At 42.2% G+C, this 20,623-nt stretch overlaps 1 protein-coding gene across 1 annotated transcript in view; it reads right to left on the bottom strand.

The window, feature by feature from the left end:
- Positions 1–6,559: 6,559 nt before the first annotated feature.
- Positions 6,560–20,623, bottom strand: part of LAMC1 (laminin subunit gamma 1) — a 121,166-nt gene continuing 107,102 nt past the window's right edge. Inside the window, exons 21-28 of the mRNA XM_052654250.1 lie at positions 20,159–20,296; positions 19,500–19,644; positions 17,263–17,412; positions 16,886–17,000; positions 15,716–15,915; positions 14,301–14,459; positions 11,546–11,645; positions 6,560–9,609 (exon numbers count right to left, since the gene is read on the bottom strand). Coding sequence (XP_052510210.1) covers positions 9,353–9,609; positions 11,546–11,645; positions 14,301–14,459; positions 15,716–15,915; positions 16,886–17,000; positions 17,263–17,412; positions 19,500–19,644; positions 20,159–20,296 — 1,264 coding nt within the window. The 3' untranslated portion in view covers positions 6,560–9,352. The remainder of the gene's footprint in view (positions 9,610–11,545; positions 11,646–14,300; positions 14,460–15,715; positions 15,916–16,885; positions 17,001–17,262; positions 17,413–19,499; positions 19,645–20,158; positions 20,297–20,623) is intronic.

Below are 20,623 nucleotides of genomic sequence, written 5' to 3'. Positions count from 1 at the left end.
CAGCGCTCAGCCTTCTTCACAGTCCAACTCTCACATCCATACATGACCACAGGAAAAACCATAGCCTTGACTAGACAGACCTTAGTTGGCAAAGTAATGTCTCTGCTTTTGAATATACTATCTAGGTTGGTCATAACTTTTGTTCCAAGGAGTAAGCGTCTTTTAATTTCACGGCTACAATCACCATCTGCAGTGATTTTGGAGCCCCCCAAAAATAAGTCTGACACTGTTTCCCCATCTATTTCCCATGGAGTGATGGGACCAGATGCCATGATCTTCGTTTTCTGAATGTTGAGCTTTAAGCCAACTTTCTCACTCTCCTCTTTCACTTTCATCAAGAGGCTCTTTAGTTCCTCTTCACTTTCTGCCATAAGGGTGGTGTCATCTGCATATCTGAGGTTATTGATATTTCTCCCGGCAATTTTGATTCTAGCTTGTGCTTCTTCCAGTCCAGCTTTTCTCATGATGTACTCTGCATATAAGTTAAATAAGCAGGGTGACAGTATACAGCCTTGACGTACTCCTTTTCCTTTTTGGAACCAGTCTGTTGTTCCATGTCCAGTTCTAACTGTTGGTTCCTGACCTGCATACAGATTTCTCAAGAGGCAGGTTAGGTGGTCTGGTATTCCCATCTCTTGAAGAATTTTCCACAGTTTATTGTGATCCACACAGTCAAAGGCTTTGGCATAGTCAATAAAGCAGAAATAGATGTTTTTCTGGAACTCTCTTGCTTTTTCCATGATCCAGCGGATGTTGGCAATTTGATCTCTGGTTCCTCTGCCTTTTCTAAAACCAGCTTGAACATCAGAGAGTTCACGGTTCACGTATTGCTGAAGCCTGGCTTGGAGAATTTTGAGCATTACTTTACTAGCGTGTGAGATGAGTGCAATTGTGCGGTAGTTTGAGCATTCTTTGGCATTGCCTTTCTTTGGGATTGGAATGAAAACTGACCTTTTCCAGTCCTGTGCCACTGCTGAGTTTTCTAAATTTGCTGGCATACTGAGTACAGCACTTTCATAGCATCATCTTTCAGGATTTGAAACAGCTCAACTGGAATTCCATCACCTCCACTAGCTTTGTTCGTAGTGATGCTTTCTAAGGCCCACTTGACTTCACATTCCAAGATGTCTGGCTCTAGATTAGTGATCACATTATCATGATTATTTGGGTCGTGAAGATATTTTTTGTACAGTTCTTCCATGTATTCTTGCCACCTCTTCTTAATATCTTCTGCTTCTGTTAGGTCCAGACCATTTCTGTCCTTTATCGAGCCCATCTTTGCATGAAATGTTCCCTTGGTATCTCTAATTTTCTTGAAGAGATCTCTAGTCTTTCCCATTCTGTTGTTTTCCTCTATTTCTTTGCATTGATCCCTGAAGAAGGCTTTCTCATCTCTTCTTGCTATTCTTTGGAACTCTGCATTCAGATGCTTATATCTTTCCTTTTCTCCTTTGCTTTTCACGTCTCTTCTTTTCACAGCTATTATGAAGGTAAAATCCATTATTTTGGACTTATACTCCTGTTGCCCTAGAGCCTGGATATTATTGTTGAGTATTTTCATTCTCTGTCTTAAAATTCAGCATTACTTTAAAAATGGAGTCTGGAAAAGGCATTTAAAAGTAGACAAAAGACTGTTCTGTTAATAGTATTCGTCCAATATTAATTTCTTAGCTTTGTTAAGTGTAGCGTGGCTATATCAGATGTTATTAAGACCATTAGGAAGGTAGGGGAGGGTAAAGTCAGGTGACTCATGATACATACATATATATCCCTGAGCCTCTGTGGAGCGGGGGAGAGAAAGGGAGGGAAAAACCAAGAGCAGAGAGGTGTGAGCTGTAAGGTATGTAAAGCCCAGATTGCTTGAGGACAACCAAGTTCCAAGTATTAATTCTGTCACTGACTGGTTCCTTAATATTGTGCAAGTTACTCGTATATTTAAGTCCTGCCTTGATCGCTCCAAAAAAGGGATCTGAGGAAGCTTTTAATACAATGCCTTTATATAATAGAGGCTCGTAAAAGGAAAATGGATCAAAATCATGAGAGAAAATGAGGCAACAGCTAACACAGTGGCTAGGGTGATGGGGCAGCAAACCATGGATTTTTTTCCAGTGGTCAAATGGAGACCCTCATCACATGAGGGGCAAATGAAAGAAATCAATTATGAAAGTGCCGTTTAAAACATGGTATGCAATGTGAATTAGTTTGGTAGAACTAGTCTTGCCTGAGCCCTCAGATACCTAAAGAGGGCAGACAGCCTGTCTGAAATCTTCATAGCAAAAACTCATCCCTCTGGCCAGGCCTGTGCCTCTGTATCAGCCCAACTGAGACATCACAGAGCGCAGACTGTCTGAGCCAAGAGGGATCAGCAAGTTGTAACACAAACTTCTCTGACCATGCTAAACGTGTAATCACCCAAATCACAGCTGTTTCTCCAGAGACTTTATCTTGGACGCTGGCTCAGCAGCCCAGGAACGTGTAATCCACATCAGGACGGCACACCTTCTCCAGACATTTCTGCTCCTGGCTGGACTTGGGCTTACTCTGCACTAATCTCAGCTTGGAAACCATGCTCATAAGAAAAGAAAGGTCCTTGAAAAAGTGAGTGGGATCAGTGAACAGAAATTCAGAAAATCAGGCTCATTCACATCCTAGAAACGAGGGACTGAATATTGAGCATGAAATCACACTAGAAATTGTGAACACAAGTTGCCATGGCACAAAATTTGATGATGATTGCCTTTAGTTACCAAGATGACAAAGGATCTTGGTATTAGGGCAGATACCATGGCATGGGCCCTAAAAGTCTCAGTCTGAGGCTCATGTAGAATTTTCTGTTATTTGTTGCTGTTCGGCCACCCAGTCATATCCAACTCTTTGCGATCCCATGGACTGCAGCAGGCCAGGCCTCCCTCTCTCTCACCATCTCCCCGAGTTTGCCCAAGTTCATGTCCATTGCATCAGTGATGCCATCCAGCCATTTTATCCTCTGACTCCCTCTTCTCCTTCTGTTACTAGTCATGGTGGGAAAGGATCATAGGGGTATGGAAGGGGGACCCTCAAAGGTATGACCAGGGGCCTTTCACAGAGAACCACTTAACACTGACGTGGACAAATTCACAGGAACAATGCTGTAACAGAGGGTTATATTCTGATTTGATCAAGGGCCTGAAGCTCAACTTTCTATAGAAATAAATGCAAACTATACTGAACTCTTCATAAGCAGTCCCTCTGTGGCCTATGCTATAAGGCTTTCTAGGGTAAGAAGCAAACAATAAAACACCAACCGGTCAGTTGAAATTTACTGGGACAATTCCCAGGAGTTACAGGAAAAGAAAAGAATCGATATTATAACTTGGGCCAGGACTAGAGATATCTACAGAAGGGCCTGTGGGTAAAATTCAAAGACACATACATGGCATTGGGAATGACCAGCGTGAGGCTGGGAGCACAGAGGCCCAGGCCTTGTGGACCAGATCACATCAGCTGATTGCACACTGTCTAGCCTGGAGTGGTCTGGGCTATGCCATCTGGTGAAAGATAGTGGTTTCTGTTATTTTTCTGCAAATCCATCCTTAGGTAGGAGTGTTGAGGGAATAGAATGCTACTGGATGGAGAAGGGGGCAGAGAGAGAGAGAGAGATGATGGAAGGAAAAAGAGAGTATCCATAAATCTCTCTCTCTGCTCACAGCAGGAAAAAGTGACGAGTGGGAGAGCAGGACGAGAAAGGTTGATTTGATTGCACCTGAGTGACTACTGTCCACCTCCTATTCCTGAGGATGTGAAGGTGAATAACCAAGACACTCTTAGAGGAGAGGGCGGGGAGGGGAAGGTGGGTGAGATGCACCCGACTAATAAACGCACGCCCAAGGGTCATACCAGGAGCCAGTACTAGGTCAAGGGGGGTGGTGGACACAAGGGAAGCCTGGCCTGTTTCAACAGAGGTAACACCTTGACCTTAGTCTTTCCTGTACTGAGGAGGAGAAAGAAAGAACATTCTGGGCAGAGAAGAGTTAAAACAAAGACATGGAGGTCTTACAACACTCAAAATGTTGAGGTTACTTTTTTTTGGAGCTTTGCTTTGGTCTTCGGATAAATATTTCCCCTTCTTAAATATATGGCTTTTATTTAGAATTTCATTTATCCATGTAGAGCCACGTACATTTATTCTAGGAGACACCGTACAAACAGAAGACACTCTGGTTGTTGACTCCTGACCAACCGGAGACTCTGAGAATTTCCTTATGGAAAATTCTTATTTTTCACTCCAACTATCAACATTTTCAACTAGAACGCCTTAGTGTTAACAGGCAAAATGCCTGCCATTTTACAGCTATCTCATTTCTGTTCCCATAAATGATTGGCCTGAAGAGATCTGATCTTTCCTTGGGTGGAAACTTGCTCGCCTTAGGCAGAAGGGACCACCTGACTTACTACTGTACTTCATGACTCTCTCGGGCACCAGGAGTCCTGTCTCCTCTGGACATTCACTCTATTTTGAGCTTAATGGAAGTAGAGCTGGTGAGTTCAGATTTATTAAGGGGCTAGAACGCTTATTGAAGACATAAAGCTTTCAGGATATTTTGAATCAGATAGCTCAGCTGGTAAAGAATCCATCTGCAATGTAGACCCCAGTTTGATTCCTGGGTTGGGAAGATCCACTGCAGAAGGGATAGGCTACCCATTCCAACATTATTGGACTTTCCTTGTGGCTCAGCTGGTAAGGAATCCTCCTGCAATGCTGGAGACCTGGGTTCAGTACCTGGGTTGGCAAGATCTCCTGGAGAAGGGAACAGCTACCCACTCCAAAATTCTGGCCTGGAGAATTCCACGGACTGCATAGTCCATGGGGTCACAGAGTTGGACATGACTGAGCAACTTTCACTTTCACTGAATCAGATTATGCTGATACCAACTTTGGAGCAACTGCTGACTCTGAAATAACAAAAGGAGTAAGAACACATTTTTAAAATCCCACTCAAGGCTTCCCTGGTGGCTCAGAGGTGAAGAATCCACCGGCCCATGCAGGAGACACAGGTTGGATCCCTGGTCTGGGAAGCGCGTGCTCCAACTACGGTACCTGTGCTCTAGAGCGTGGGAATGGCAACTACTGAGGCCTGCACGCCACAGAGCCCACGCCCTGCAACAAGAGAAGCTGCCACGAGAGCCTGCCCGCACGCTGCAACTAGAGACGTCCCCGTGCACTGTAACCACAGCAGAGCCCACGCGGCAATGAAGGCCAACGGAAAAAAAAGAAACTCTCTCATCACCCGGACATAACAACTATGGACGTCTGTCTGGATCTTAATCATATCTATACAAATGGGTCAAGAACAGGGTATGTAAGAAAGCTAGTAACTAGTGCCCTCTAAAGTTCTCTCTGAAGAAGTCTAATGAGAAGAGCGCAGGTTCTTCACAGGTATCAGTTATAATGATTCATATGACTGGGAAATCCGGCTGCAATGCAGGAGCCACAGGAGACCTGGGTTTCATCCTGGGGTCAGGAAGATCCCCTGGAGGAGGGCATGGTGACCCACTTCAGCATTCTTGCCTGGAGAACCCCATGGACAGAGGAGCCTGATGGGCTACAGTGCACGGGTCTCAAAGAGTCAGGCACGACTTAAGTGACTAAATAGCAACAAATGACTGGGAAGGTGGCATGCCATCCGCAGGGCCTCAGGGTCATAAGGAGAGCCGAAGAGCAGAGCAAAGCTTCCCGCTGTCTCTGTGGCTCCACACTTCTTCACTGGTCTTCAGTTACTCCAGCTGCGTCAACCCTCGTGATGGCCTGCTGGTCAAGCACCTTACTCACTCTTCCCTTGTATTTGAGAGTGATTCTTATTGTCTGAAGAGCGTACCTTTAGCTGAAGATGTGTGTATTTGAAAGGTGGAAAGACAACTCTTTACATACATCTGCTAATTCAGGAAGCCCAAATAATTTGAAAATAGTCCTCAATAGTCATTAATCAAGTACTGAGACACCACCAGGGGGTCGGGTAAATTCCAGCCCGCAGGCCCGGGCCTATTTCTGTAAATAGTTATACTGGACCACGGCTCCATTCACTTGTTTACAGATTGTCCCCGGCTGCCTTCCAGGTCCAACAGCAGAGCAGCTGTAATGGACACTGTGAGGTCGGCAAAGGGTAAAACATTTACTATTTGGAGCTTTACAGAAAGTTTGCCAGCCTCTGTACCACACCGAAGTATCCCAATCTGAGACAAATATATACGTGTATTACACTATTGGGTATGTCTGTGTTCAGTCGTGTCTGACTCTTTGAGGCTCCACAGACAGTAGCCTGACAGGCTCCTCTTGTCCATGGAATTTTCCAGGGAAGAATTCTGGAGCAGGTTGCCATTTCCTCCTCCAGGGGATCTTTCTGACCCAGGGATCGAACTCATTATCTCTTGCATCTCCTGCACTGGCAAGTGATATACTCACCCACACTGGACTGTTCTCAGGAAAATCATCCAAAAAATACATTATGAGAAGCTTCCCTTTCGTCATCCCTTTTAAAACATCTTACATCCCCAGTACCACACTCAAGCCACACCAAGTATAAAGGGTTACAAATATTCAGATTTTATTATAAATAAAATACTGTTCTTTTTAACATAAAAAATGCCAAGTGTTGCATTTTTTTTTTTTTACCACCCTGGAGAGCAAGACTGCAGAGATTATTAAGGCAAACAGCTCAAGTGAAGGCACATGGAAAAGGGCCACAGTTGGAACTAAAAGGGAAACTTCCAGGGAACATCTGTGTATGTTCCCTGCGACACCCCCGCATTCTGCAGCAGCCACCCTGTCAGTTTCATTACATATAATACAGATAACTGGAACTATACAATAAAATAATGGCTATATTGCAGGAGTGTAATGAAGGTGTCCTCTTATAAAGAACTTTTATCTTAAAAATAAAATTCTGTTTAAAAATATACCACGTAGATGGAACAGGAGAAAAGAAACCACCAATCTCCCCAATTTCACTGTGGCCTAAGACTTACTGGAGTGAACCTGACCCACAGGCTAGGTGGGAGAGCCACCTTCGCAGTCTATCTTCAGTCCTTTTCCTGCAACCTTGACCAAAACGTCTACTGGGATGTGACCACGTAACAAGAGGAATTAGCTAGGAAACACTGATGTGAACACTTGGCAAGAAAGAGTCATGCCTCCTGTGATGGGAGAAGAGGCCTGAGAGGAGGAACAGCGTGATGCCAGGTCAAGACACCACTAAGTCAACTCTGGGATGCGAGGAGGAGACGGAAAGGAGAAGAACGAGGACAGACCACCTCTCCCACTCTACCTGTCCACAGCACGACCCCTGGTGCCTTACCAGTGCTCAGTAATCACGCACCTCCCGATCAAAATGATCCATCCAGGCCAAACGACTGCCAGAAAGGATATTTCCAGCTCATCCCTGGCTAGGCTCACACTGATGGTGAAGATGCCCTTCAGCACGCTTTCCCAGTTCCAGCACGCCCTGTCAACCTGGCGTTCCTGCTCTAGGACAGGCGTTAAGAACACTGTGCTGTGGTTGAGGACCACCAGGACTGCAATGGAAGAGGGTTCCAGGTACCTCTTTCTCATGGCTGTGTGTGGAGGAAAGCAGGTGGATGTGAATGTCAGAGAACAGACACGCTGCAAACACAAGGCGAAGGGCAGACCAACGGGGAGCAAATCCAATCCAAAGAATGGCAGATGAAAGAGGAGGAGGTATACAGACGCACTGTGCCAGTGAAGAGGAGAAATGAAGTGAAGAAGTGAACGGACAATGTCATTCCAGAAACAGGACAAGGGTATTTACATAAACTCCTTACTCTATAATCATGATAAACAACAACAAAAAAAACACATTCACACAAAAATATAAATTTGAAATAATTAATAGCACCAGTGTGTCAGATAATAGTTTCTTTCCCCCGCTACGCAAAGTACAAAGTTGCATAGTGTTAAAGGCTATATATGAATCCTGAAGGCGGGCTGGCAGGAGGAGGAAGGGGTTTGTGGCAGAGAATCATCACGCTGTGATCTTGGAAGAAAATCACAGAGCTGAGGATCAGAAGTTGAGAAGCCCACTAGGAAACTCCACGCAAGGGCCTTCCGTCTACACTTGGAGAGGAAGGTCTACAGGTGGTTTAGATCACAAAGTGCAGGAACTAGATGGTGTTGGCAGCTGCGTGAAATACTGAGTGCAAGTATTTGCCACCAGGATTTGGCAAACAATGTGTTTTGAGGGATTCTACGTGATGGGAACATCAGAAGAAAATGGAAACTAAAAAAAGGGTCTAATATTTCATCTCTCCTCAATGGAAGAAAAATGGATACGTGGGATCCTGACAATGCAAGTCACATCTAAGTTCTATCCCTTTGCTAGAAAAGACTAGGACAAGGAGGCTTTTGCTTTGTCAAGATTTTAAGGACCAACCACCCTTCTCTGCCAGGTTAACAACGCTAGTTCCAAGACTAATATACTGAAAAAAAAAAAAGCTCTAAGAATTAGTTTGATTTTGGGGAAAAAAAAAAACAAAAAACTTTAGTGGTTATCATATCCCTATTTCTTCTGTATAAATTCCACTTATAGGAATAGAAGGCGTCTGTTGGTGAGTGCAAGCTGCCCGTTCAGATTTAAAGTATCAGCTGCCCAAAGATCTGAAAAAAGTTTATCTTCCTAGTCAATTATTAACATCTGAGAAAATGTTCGGCCTACTTCTGCAGTCTCATATTCTCCTGGAGACTGTCACAAATCATTGCATCCTTACCCGTGGATGGCTCAGTGTCCTAAACTCAAATAGCTAAAACAACTGATGATGGCTCTCGACATTCTGAATGACCAATACCTTTGGCACAGGAGGTGTATCTCCTTTTTGTTTTAAAGGAGGAGGGGCAGGAGATGTAGATGCATTTTCTTTGCCTATAGACTGGATATACTGGCCATCACAATGCTACTGTTAGTAGCCAAACTTTTCCTTCATAGAAACAAGAGTACTGAGACTGAGGAGGTTCTGTTGGCATCAGTGAGAAAGGGAGGGCTACTTGCTCAGCCCTGGCATACAATGGTTCCCACGAAGTGTTTAAGCCGCTGTACAGCAACGCAGGATGCCACGTCCTTATGAGACTCGGAAGGGACAGGTGGGTCTGAGGGAGCGCCGTTAAGTGGAAGAGAGACTTTATTAGATAGAACCCTTTGTTCCTGATTCACGATGTTTAATTTGCTTCTCTTTAAAACTTTGTGACTTTTCCTGGTTCAATAGGACAGCGGTGGAGAGCAGCAGAGAGTGGGGGGCAGGGGTCTGAAAAATGTAATCTTTGTGTGCAGGCACTCTGTGGCCTCTCAGTGGCTCCCTAAGGAAGACGCTAGGGCTTCTCAATGGACGGGGTGTTGAAGCAGCCGGAGGGTAAGGTCTTCTTGATGTCTTCCAGGTTGCGAATGTCCTTCAGGATCTCCTCGATGTCTCGGTTATAGTCCATGATGGCAGCCTCCTGCTTCCTGGCCTCGTTCTCCAGGTTGGACACCTTCCTGTCCAGATCACTGACTTTCATTTCCTCTTTGGCTTTGTTCAGGGTGCCTTCAATCTCATTTAGCTTGTTCAGGTCCACTGTGTCCAGCTGGCCTACAGAGTCAGAAGAGGACAGACGCATTCAGTATGAATTATGACATCACTCCACAAGTACCGGCCCCCGCCCCTCAAACCCACCAGCCTTTTTATAAAGGAAGACCAGCATCTGCCATTACACAGAAGTGGCCTCAGAATTAGACGCCTAACTAATGAGAGAGAATTCTACTTAATGCACTGCGGTGACCTCAATGGAAGGAAGTCCAGAAGGGTGGGAGTGTGTGTATATGTATGGCTGATTCATTTTGCTGAAGAACAGACACTAACACAACCTTGGAAAACAACTGTACTCCAGTAAAAGTTAATTTAAAAGGGAGGGGGCACTAACAATGCAAACCAAGTGCAAACACTGACCTAACCCAGCAGGGATGGTCAGAACACTTATATGTTGGGGCTGGATTTTTTCTTTTTTTTCCCTCAGAATATGGTTTCAGTGAAATGTTTTCTGAATATATCGTTACTATGTCCTAGCCCTTGTGCCTTACTTGTGGTTTGAAGGTCATCTAGTAACGTTTAATCCCTTTTTCTTTTTCATGTTTCTATATGTAATCTTTTTGTCTTTTTAGTACCCTTTAATAAACATAAAAATCTTTAAGTTAGAACCCTAAGCCCTCAGCTCTTGGATATCAGGGAGACGGCTGCTCTGGGGGAGTGTTACCCTGCTCCCAGAGTTAGACTCTATTATAGAAGCCCTCCTGTGGAGAATGGCGAGGGTTGAAAGGCTGAAATAATTTTAGCAAAGCTTTGCTTTAAAATTAGCATGAAAAAGAGGTCCCTTTGAAAGGAACTATTTCTATATAAACAAAAGCAGACAGGCAGCTGCGGTACTTGATATATACTGTACTTGATTAAATTCTCACAAGAACATTTGACATCAATGATTCTCAGATGTTAAGTAATTTGCCCAAATTTGCACGGCTTACAGGCAACAAAGAAACGATTCCAACCCAAGTCTGACTAACTTTAAAAGCCAAACTTTTCTGCCACAAAAGCTACCTCTTCTAGCTTACTTTCACTTTAAAATCCATCTGTTGGCACATAATTTACTAGTCTTCAAAATTAAGACAGATAAAAATATCACACACACCCCACAAAACAAAACACTGACCAAAACCAAACTTTAAAGACTAACACATTAAAACAGGATGCCTTTCTACACAGCTGTACTAGTTAAGAGTATCGGGTGCGTGCTAAGTCATGTCAGTCATGTCTGACTCTGCAACCCTGTGGACTGTAGCCTGCCAGGCTCCTCTGCCAAGCAAGAATACTGGAGTGGGTTGCCATGCCCTCCCCTCCAGAGGATCTTCCCAACCCAGGGATCGAACCTGAGTCTGCTACCTGGCAGGTGGATTCTTTACTACTAGTGCCACCTGGGAAGCTCACTGGTTAGAGAAATTACAGCTTTATAATGCAGACTAGTGACGAAAGTACATCTATGCTATTATGAGGCCTGCTCCCTATCAAACTGGATTAAAAGAAAATTTGAGTATGCTTATATGTCCTTCAAAACAAAAGCCTTTTCCTCTCATTTTGCATAAAAACCATCAGTTCATCAGATTATTCTTTAAAGTGTTCTTTCATTCTATCACTGAAATCCTTCACTTCAAACTCTTTGAAGACATTCTGCCAGCGGGATGAGCTACGGATGATCATTGCTCAACTATATTATAAATCTTGACCATAAAAGAGCCATGCTACCTGGCAGCAAACCTTTAAAATTTTATTAAGTCCTTGGATCATGGCAGATTCCAATACTGAGGTCAGATTCCATGGAAGGACCCAGTAAGTACATGCTGAATTAATGCAACTTAAAAGTCACGATTCAGTTTATACAGTCTTTGCACTGTAATATCTACTTTTGAGTCAACTATCTCAGATCCCAAGAACAGTACAAACAATTCAAAGATTGCCTACAATGACTACAGTTACTTACCAAGCTGCTCCAGGAGGTCATTAATAAGGTTGAGGAGGTTGGTAACAGAGTTCTTGGCTTTTCTGGCATTGATCTCGGCTTCCTGAGCAGCCTGTGAAGCCTGTACACCAAAAAAGGATAAATAATAAATGATACATTTTCGTCTTCTTGAAATATCTTTTCCCAATGAGTCAACAAATCTAATTTTCAGATGGTTTCCCTTCTTCTAACTCGTGAAACTATAATCTCTCACTGTAGGGATTTTTTGGGTCATATCTTCATGTTGAGGATGTTGCTATTTTTAATTCACATGATCGTCATAAAGAAGCAGTCATATACCTATACTGTATTTGTATTTCAAAGATCAATATTATAATTTCTTTTTCTCACTTTCTTACTCAAGAATACATGATGGTGTATTCAAACTAAAACCCATCAAGCAGAAACAAGTTCCTTAAAAAATTTTTTTGTGGTTCTCTGCTTCTCCTTTTTAAAAAATCTAACTAAATTTATTCTTCAGCCACACCATGTAGTATGTGGGATAGATCCCCAACCAGGAACTGAATCCACGGCCCCTGCAGCGGAAGCATGGAGTCTTGACCACTGGACCACCCAGAAAGTCCCTACAAGTTACTTTTTAAGGATGAATAAAAAAAAATTAATACATTTTAGAACTAGAACATGTCCTCCAAGACTTGATTATCAGAAATAGCCTATTCTCAGAAAATTTTCATAATTATGTGATATTCTTTTAAAACTCCCTCTCTCCCTGTCATCACACACGTACATACACACACAAACTGAGACAATACAATTTACATTTTAAAAAATCAACCAAAGGTAAATCTATTCGGGAAAATTCCATGAAACCTGAACAAATATGCTTCTGCATGAGTCACAGGAAATGGCAATGGAAGAGGAAGTGTCTAAGGATCAGAAAACAGATGCTCTCACAAATAAATCTGGTTGGGATATACACCAGTAGCTTTGAGCTTCCCACCACAGAACTGTTTTTCCTAGTTTTTTCTGGGTCAACAGAAATACAAAACTTTTGGATAGAGAAACAACGTGAAAATTTTAAAAGAAAAAGAAAGCAAGAGGAAAAAACCTTCAGAAATAAAGGATTAATCTCTGTTCAAATCGCAGCCACTACCACTGTGTCTTCCCAGGCAGTCTGCGAATATCCTAGCAGAACTGCTGGCCCTCAGACTGCAAGTCACCGGTGGCATTTATCCCGCTGTCTGCAGCCCCCTGTTCTAGGAACAACTGTGAGCTTTCACTCTTCTCCTTAAAAAATAGGTTACAGACTCCAATAATACTGATGCAATTCTGGCCTTTCAGGTATTTAACTATAAATGGGATAATACATATGAGGGTGCCCTGTGCTCCTTATAAATTATTTACCAAAAGGAATAAAAGATAGATCTTTTTTCTTCCCTTTGAATGGAATCCATACCCTCTTTGAGGGTATGAAAATATAGAGAATATGTATCTTTTCCCTTCTTTCAACAGGCTCTAAATCTCATGATTCTATGACTGCATTAAAAAAAAAAACAATCCAGAGACCCTCAGCACCTATGAAAAACACACATTTTTACCATGTGGGAATTTTCACTTGAGACATACCTTGCTATAGAAAATTCAGATAATCTGAAACGAAAATTTTAAAAATGCATAGTAAAATAAGGTATTTGCAAAGGGATACTTCTGTTATCACTTCCCTAAGGACTTCTTCATTAGACTAACAAGCTTAGTAACTCTTCTTTCTATCCCAAGGTGAAAATGATCTACCATGATCATTTATACAGTCACTCAGTTGTGTCTGACTCTTTGCGACCTCATGGATATAAAGTCCATGGAATTCTCCAGGCCAAAATACTGGAGTGGGTGGCCTTTCCCTTCTCCAGGGGATCTTCCCAACCCAGGGATCGAACTCAGGTCTCCTGCACCGCCGGCAGATTCTTTACCAGCTGAGCCACCAGGGAAGCCCAAGAATACTGGAGTGGGTAGCCTATCCTGTCTCCAGCAGATCTTCCCATCCCAGGAATTGAACTGGGGTCTCTGCATTGCAGGAAGATTCTTCACCAGCTGAGCTATGAGGGAAGCCCACACAAAGGAGTTCGTGTCTCGTCATTACTGTGATTATAATCAGATTGAACTGAAAGGAAATTATTTACATTGTGACTCCACTAGTATTTTAAAAGCAAAATATTGCATAAAACAGAAAAATGGACCCCAGTCCTTTGGGGGACCACGCATTCACAAGTTAATTTTGTTACAAACAGAGCTATGTATACACATCATCACAATAAGTGAAAAATTGAATTGGATGTAAGTTTGGTGTTTTGTCATCTTCAAATCTGTCCTTTTACACAAGAAACTGGTCTTTGCTAAAGGTAAGTTGCTGGGAGACTAAGAGGAGGAAGGAAATTAACTTTTCATTGCATTCCTTTTTTTCCCTTTCTGACTATATCCCATTTATGAATTACTCATTCAAAAATATAAATACATACTTTCAAATGTCCTAAAACCTCAAATGTGTAAAACAATGTTTTGCTTTTAATTGAGAGTAGCTTTGGAAAGGAACTCTTGTGCAACAATCTGGCAGAAGATCCAAATTCTTTGTCTTCTATGTAAGTTACTAACCCAATTCTTGATCAGGAAACAATTGAAAACAGAAGTCAATAGGAAAGAGACTCCTCAACAAGTCAGGAATCTTTCATCACAAAACACCCTTCACTTTCTACTCGTTAGCAAAAATGCCAAAATCACTTACCATCCCTGCCATCATCATATCCTGGTCAGCATCCTCTTGTTTTTTCTTCAGCTCTTTTTCTGCTTCCTGTAGTTGTTTCAACATATTATTCACCTCGTTATCCAGATCTGTAACTTCTGCAAAAGTCCTTTCAGCTTCTGCCTTGGTGCTGGTAGCGTTCTAGACACAAAATAAACAATTGCTGATGAAAAAATGTTTTCCTTTCTCTAAAGTATTCTGCCACTCAAAACTAGGATCCAGAAACAACAGGGCAATAATTTGCCCTATAATTTGTACTGTAAGTTGAATTATGTTATCATTTATTTGCGCTACAAATAACAGTAATGAAAAAAATAACATTACCAGCTAACATAATAACATTTTACAAAGCACTGTTATTCGTAGCCTCTTATTTAATCCAGTTAATAAAAATTCCTGTTCTATTGTTGCCATTTTTAGTTGGGGTCACATCGCGGCAACATTTAACTGGTGTGGTGTATACTTTCCACTGCATCACAGTGATTAGACTCTTTCACATGGATGATTTTCTATTCAAAGCTAGTCTTATTCTAGTTGGCAGTTCATTATAATGTACAAAAAGTCCATAATCCTGAAATATGATATATCTGCTCTAAATAAACTAAAAAATGCGTGTGATTTTCAAACACATGTAAGTTTACAATCAGCTCCAATCTCTCCTTTAAATGAAACAGACTGATCTTTAAGTAGGAGAAAGCCACCCTAAAGAAGTTATTCTTTAAGATGAGTAGAAAGAATCCTGGCATGGGCAGCTATAAAAATTCTAAAAAGGTGGGGCTTAGATATGGAAATATGTTTGAAAGGAGGGTGTGAAACACTATATAGACTTGACCCTCTTAAAAAGACAGAAAAAAAAAAAAACAAACTATCCATGGCAGGGAACTGTGTTTATTTAGAAAGAGTCTGATTTTTTTTGTGGGAGGGGACTCTGTGGGTCCCTGAAACCATCTCCCGCCTCACAACTCAGACCCTGCCACCAAGACATAGTAGAGATTTTAGAGTAAAGGACCCTTTCTTTCTTTTGTTGTATCACACAGCATGTGGGATCTAGTTTCCTGACCAGGGATTGAACCTGCACCCCCTGTATTGGAAGTATGGAGTCTTAACCACAGGACCATCAAAGAAGTCCCAAAGGACCCTTTTCAATAATTCTCCCCTCTTAATCAACGTGGCTATCTGCTCTAATGCTTGGTTTAAAAAAGGAAAAAGGGAATGACAAAGATGGAGTAATTTAACTTTAACGGAGTCAAGGAAAAAATGTGCAAGACCTTTCAGTGTGGCAGGGGGCGGGGCGGCGGGAGGGGGGTGGGGGGGCAGGGTCTGGAGCCTGGAAAACAACTAAAGAATAGAGAACACGTGAGCAAAGGCCTGGTTTCGGACAGGAGGGGCGTGCACACCTTCTGGACGGCGCTGGCGATCCTCTCTGCCTCGTGGGCCTTGTTCCTGGCCTCGGTGGCATCTGCGGCAGCATTGCCCAGCGCCTGCTGAGCTTCCCTGGTCTTTTCATTGGCTTCAATTATGGTCTGGTTGATGGCAGGGATTCTCCTTAGGGCCTCCTCTGCAGCCGTCTTGTTATCATTCACTCGCCTATCAAAATCTAAAACAGGTTCAAGGAATGCATTTGAACTAAACTCTCAACAAAGCCAAAAGGGAAACTTTCAGGGAGCTGTCACGAGATTTTGTTTTATGAACAATGGAAGTCAGGGGGAAAGAATGAGAAACAACAGGGACCGAAATCTTAGGAGGACAAAGCTCACGGCTCTACATGGAAGATTCATGGGAATGAACACCTGCTTCTGCAAGGCAAACTCTCACTTGAAACATTTACTTTCATGCAGAACCGAGGATGCTATCACCTCCACCTCAACCAATACTGAAAGATGTAGCTTATTCTGTGTTTGCTGTGTGTAAGGAACTGAGTTGAGAGCGCTTTATGAATTTTTCTAATTGCATCACTGGTATATGTTAGAAAATTGAGGATTAAAAAGGTAGATCATTTTTTCAAGGATTCACAGTAAGAGTAAAAGGTGGATCAGGGATTCTAACTCAAACCCACTGATACGGAGCCCATACATTCAACCATTATCCTGTAAAGCTTCTGTATTTACAGAACTTATATTTATCAGAGGCAAGTTCAAGGCTATACAATTAATTGAGTGTAGTTCTTTTTTATCTTGGGTAAAGAAAGAAAACAAAGACTGAGATGCAACTGGCAGAGAAAATTAAAGATACTCTCAACTTACCAATACTAAGCAGATAAATAGGCATATCTTGGTTATAAGAAATATACTTTTTTTTTGGTTATCATACCATGGGTAAAATGACATGAGATCTGGGATTTTTCTTTGAAATATCTGACATAAAAAAGGTAGGGAAGGTGTTGAAGGATAAAGTAAGTGCAGTAAAAATCTTAACTGTTGAATCTGAATGACAGGCATACAGGATTTATTATACTATTATCTCTCATACCGTATGTGGTCAGAGAATCTCATAGTAAAAATCTCTAACAAAAGAAAGAAAACCAGCCTAACAGAGGACATTCACCCTGTTACCTCACCCTCTCATACCTTTCAGGTTGTTGAGAATGTCATTGGCTTCTTGTAAGGTGTTTCGTCCCTTTTCGGCAGCTTCTTCCGCAAGAGCTTTGGCAGCATCAGCTCGGGCAAGGAGCTGGTCAGCAGTCTGCAAACACATGGCAGATCAGAGGACAAAGCCTCCCAGGTGAAGCCCTTCTCTCTCCTAACAGACCAGGCACCTCCAGGCCACCCCACTCTGACAGCCAGCATACAACAGGTTAGGCCTGGGCATCGGCATCGCACCCTCCTCTGATTTCTTCTTTGTGTGTTTCGTTGCTTCTGCAATTTGTGGTGATGACTCAGATACAGCTTACAGTCAATTTCAATTTTTGCCTCACGAAATGAAGCAATCTGTAAAGCAAACCAACCTGCTGTTCAGTCTTTCCTTTCTCCAGAAGGTTCTTTACTTCAAATTCTTTGCCTCTCATGTCCTCTCTGAGGTCCTCGTAATCTTTCAACTTCTGGTCAATCAGACGGTCCAGATCTTCAGCTTCCTTCTTGATTTTATTTGCCTCATTCTATGAAAAGCAAGCAAGATCACATATGTTAGAAGAAACAACCTAAACTGCCCAAAAGATAGCCTCAGTTCAGTTCAGTTCAGTTCAGTTGCTCAGTCGTGTCCGACTCTTTGCGACCCCATGAATCACAGCACGCCAGGCTTCCCTGTCCATCACCAACTCCCGGAGTTCACTCAGACTCACGTCCACTGAGTCAGTGATGCCATCCAGCCATCTCATCCTCTGTCGTCCCCTTCTCCTCCTGCCCCCAATCTCTCCCAGCATCAGAGTCTTCGCATGAGGTGTCCAAAGTACTGGAGTTTCAGCTTCAGCATCAGTCCTTCCAAAGAAATCCCAGGGCTGATCTCCTTCAGAATGGACTGGTTGGATCTCCTTGCAGTCCAAGGGATTCTCAAGAGTCTTCTCCAACACCACAGTTCAAAAGCATCAATTCTTCGGCGCTCAGCTTTCTTCAGAGTCCAACTCTCACATCCATACATGACCACTGGAAAAACCATAGCCTTGACTAGACGGACCTTAGTCGGCAAAGTAATGTCTCTGCTTTTGAATATACTATCTAGGTTGGTCATAACTTTTCTTCCAAAGACAGCCTCAGTAACTCTGTAATACTTAGTAGATAGTTTTGAAAAGAATAGCACAGGGCAAGATTTTATGGACCTTTTTAAGGAAAAAAAAAAAGAGGAGGTATACCCTACCTATATGCAGTAAAATGCACAGTACTTAAGTTTAATGAGTTTCAACAAATATATTCACCTGTGTAACCAAACCCCAATCAAGATACACAGTATTTCCACCCAGGAAATGCCCTTGTATCTCTCTCCAGTCCATTTCCCCACCCACCTCTCCAACAATGTGTCTGTCACTGGTCTGTTTTTTAAATCATCATAGATTAGTTTTGCCTATTGTCAAATTCCATATATATGAAATCATAAGTATGTACAAACCTAGACAGCATATTAAAAAGCAGAGACATTACTTTGCCAACAAAGGTCCATATAGTCAAAGCTATGGTTTCTTCAGTAGTCATGCAGGGATGTGAAAACTGGACCATAAAGGCGGCTGAGAGCCAAAGAATTGATGTTTTTGAACTGTGGTGTTGGAGAAGACTCTTGAGAGTCGCCTGGACTGCAAGGAGATCAAACCAGTTAATTCTAAAGAAAATCAATCCTGAATATTCATTGGAAGGACTGATGATAAAGCTGAAGCTCCAATACTTTGGTCACCTGATGCGAAGAGCTGACTCATTGGAAAAGACCCTAATGCTGGGAAAGACTGAAGGCAGGAGGAGAATGGGATGACAGAGGATGAGATGGTTGGATGGTATCACCAAATCAAAGGACGTGAGTTTGAGCAAGCTCCGGGAGATGGTGATGGACAGGGAAGCCTGGCATGCTGCAGTCCATGGGGTTACAAAGAGTCGGACACAACTGAGCAACTGAACAACAACGACAACGGTATGTACATGTCTGAAGAGATTTAAAATATTATGATAGCAAAGTCAAGATCTCAGACATAAGAATGGAAACTTAACATATTTCAAGTTTAATGTAAAAAATACCCCATTTATATAGAACCTGGTGTGAGGATTCAGGATTAGAGTACAGATGAAATAAAATATCACCAATCCCCAAACATTTTACTTGCCCCAAAGCATCCTGACATAGTTCTTTCATTTAAACCACTCTGTTATTTCTCTCTTGTTCAAAAGCAGATAGTGCCTGGGAGCAACGATCTAGGTGTCAGATATAATTTGGATTTAACAGGCTGCCTTGCTCGCTCATTCACTGAAAGGGGTGAGCCTGTTCCTTATATGGGGTGAGGGTAGGGGTGTATTAACGTATCTAATCTAGAATTCTGACTTTACCAGTAAGTCAATGAGAGGTCAGAGGAGGTACTGGGTTGGCCAATATCATAAGATCTTATGGAAAAACCCAAACAAACCTTCTGGCCAACTCAATAGGGACTGATGTCAGTTGAGGGGCAGTCAGAAGAGTGCTCCCCCAGACTGAGGGGGGCATGTGGGTGTGTGTTTGGTGGGGAGAGAGTGGGGGTGGCAAGTCTGTGCAGGCAGGCTGTCAGCCCAATACCTCCAGTGCTTCCGAGTCCACAGGAGTGAGCTGGGCTACACTGGCGTAGATCTCCACCGCTTTGTCACCAGCCTTCTTGGCCTCCTCGTGTACTCGGGCAGCTTGCTTCTCCAGATCCTGGGAGATGTTCTTCGCTTGTTCGTACCTAAGGAACAAAAGATGTGACCTAATGAAAACCTACGTTCCTTTTAGCATCTTAATGCTCATCAGATTCATTCTAGTTTAAATCACTGTGACAGTATTTTCAAAACCTCAAAGAAATGCTATATTAAAATGCTATTATTTAATACCAATATAGCTTAAATTTCTATTTCACCTCATCACTTTATAGCATATAATGTACCATACACTTTCTTATTTCAGACACCTTTTAAATATATGTAGCTTATTTTCTCTGCTTATTCTGTGATTATTTTTTCTCTTCTCATTTATGCAGAATTTTAAGTAACATGGTTAGTCTTTACCATTCTCTGCTGATACAGCAATTGGATCAAATAAAATCTCTGTGGCTCTAGATCCCTTGCTCTAATTACTGCATCATTTCCAAAGCACGATTAATAAAAGATACCTTACTGCATGCATGTCTGGCCTGAACTCACCAGCATTTAATTCATCATTGCACTGGTGCCACTTACAAGAACAATTTAAATTGTACTCACTTTCTGTTAAGCTCTTCAATCTCAAATGCTGTTTGATTTTCTCCTGCTAGCGTCCTCAAAAGCAGACTGTATGCCTCAGCTGAGGTATCATTGGCTGTCTTCGCTACTCGTACAATGTCATCAGCTTCTTGTTTATGGCTATATAACATAACAGGAAAAACAAGTCATGAAACAGAACCTTTTAACAGGGAAAGAAGCAGAATTCCGGTAAACCTTACCTTATTATATACATATACTACCGCGGGCAGAGTTCCACAAATATTGAAAAGTCTTATAAATTTGGAATTTTGTTATCATTTCAGTGGGGCTGAGTTTATAAATAAACATTCTATAATCTGAGAAAATGACACTTCTCAGGAAGATTAATGATATAAAATATATAGGGACAAATGCTTTCACTTCCTAAAAATTACTTTTAAATTTAATTATTTAAGAATATTTATATGTGAAACTATGTGTGCTGGC

The sequence above is a fragment of the Budorcas taxicolor genome, chromosome 16 (assembly GCF_023091745.1).
Source record: "Budorcas taxicolor isolate Tak-1 chromosome 16, Takin1.1, whole genome shotgun sequence".
NCBI classification, from domain to species: Eukaryota; Metazoa; Chordata; class Mammalia; order Artiodactyla; family Bovidae; genus Budorcas; species Budorcas taxicolor.
The sequence above is the reverse complement of the archived record's forward strand: the minus strand, read 5'-3'. Positions and strand labels throughout refer to the sequence as shown.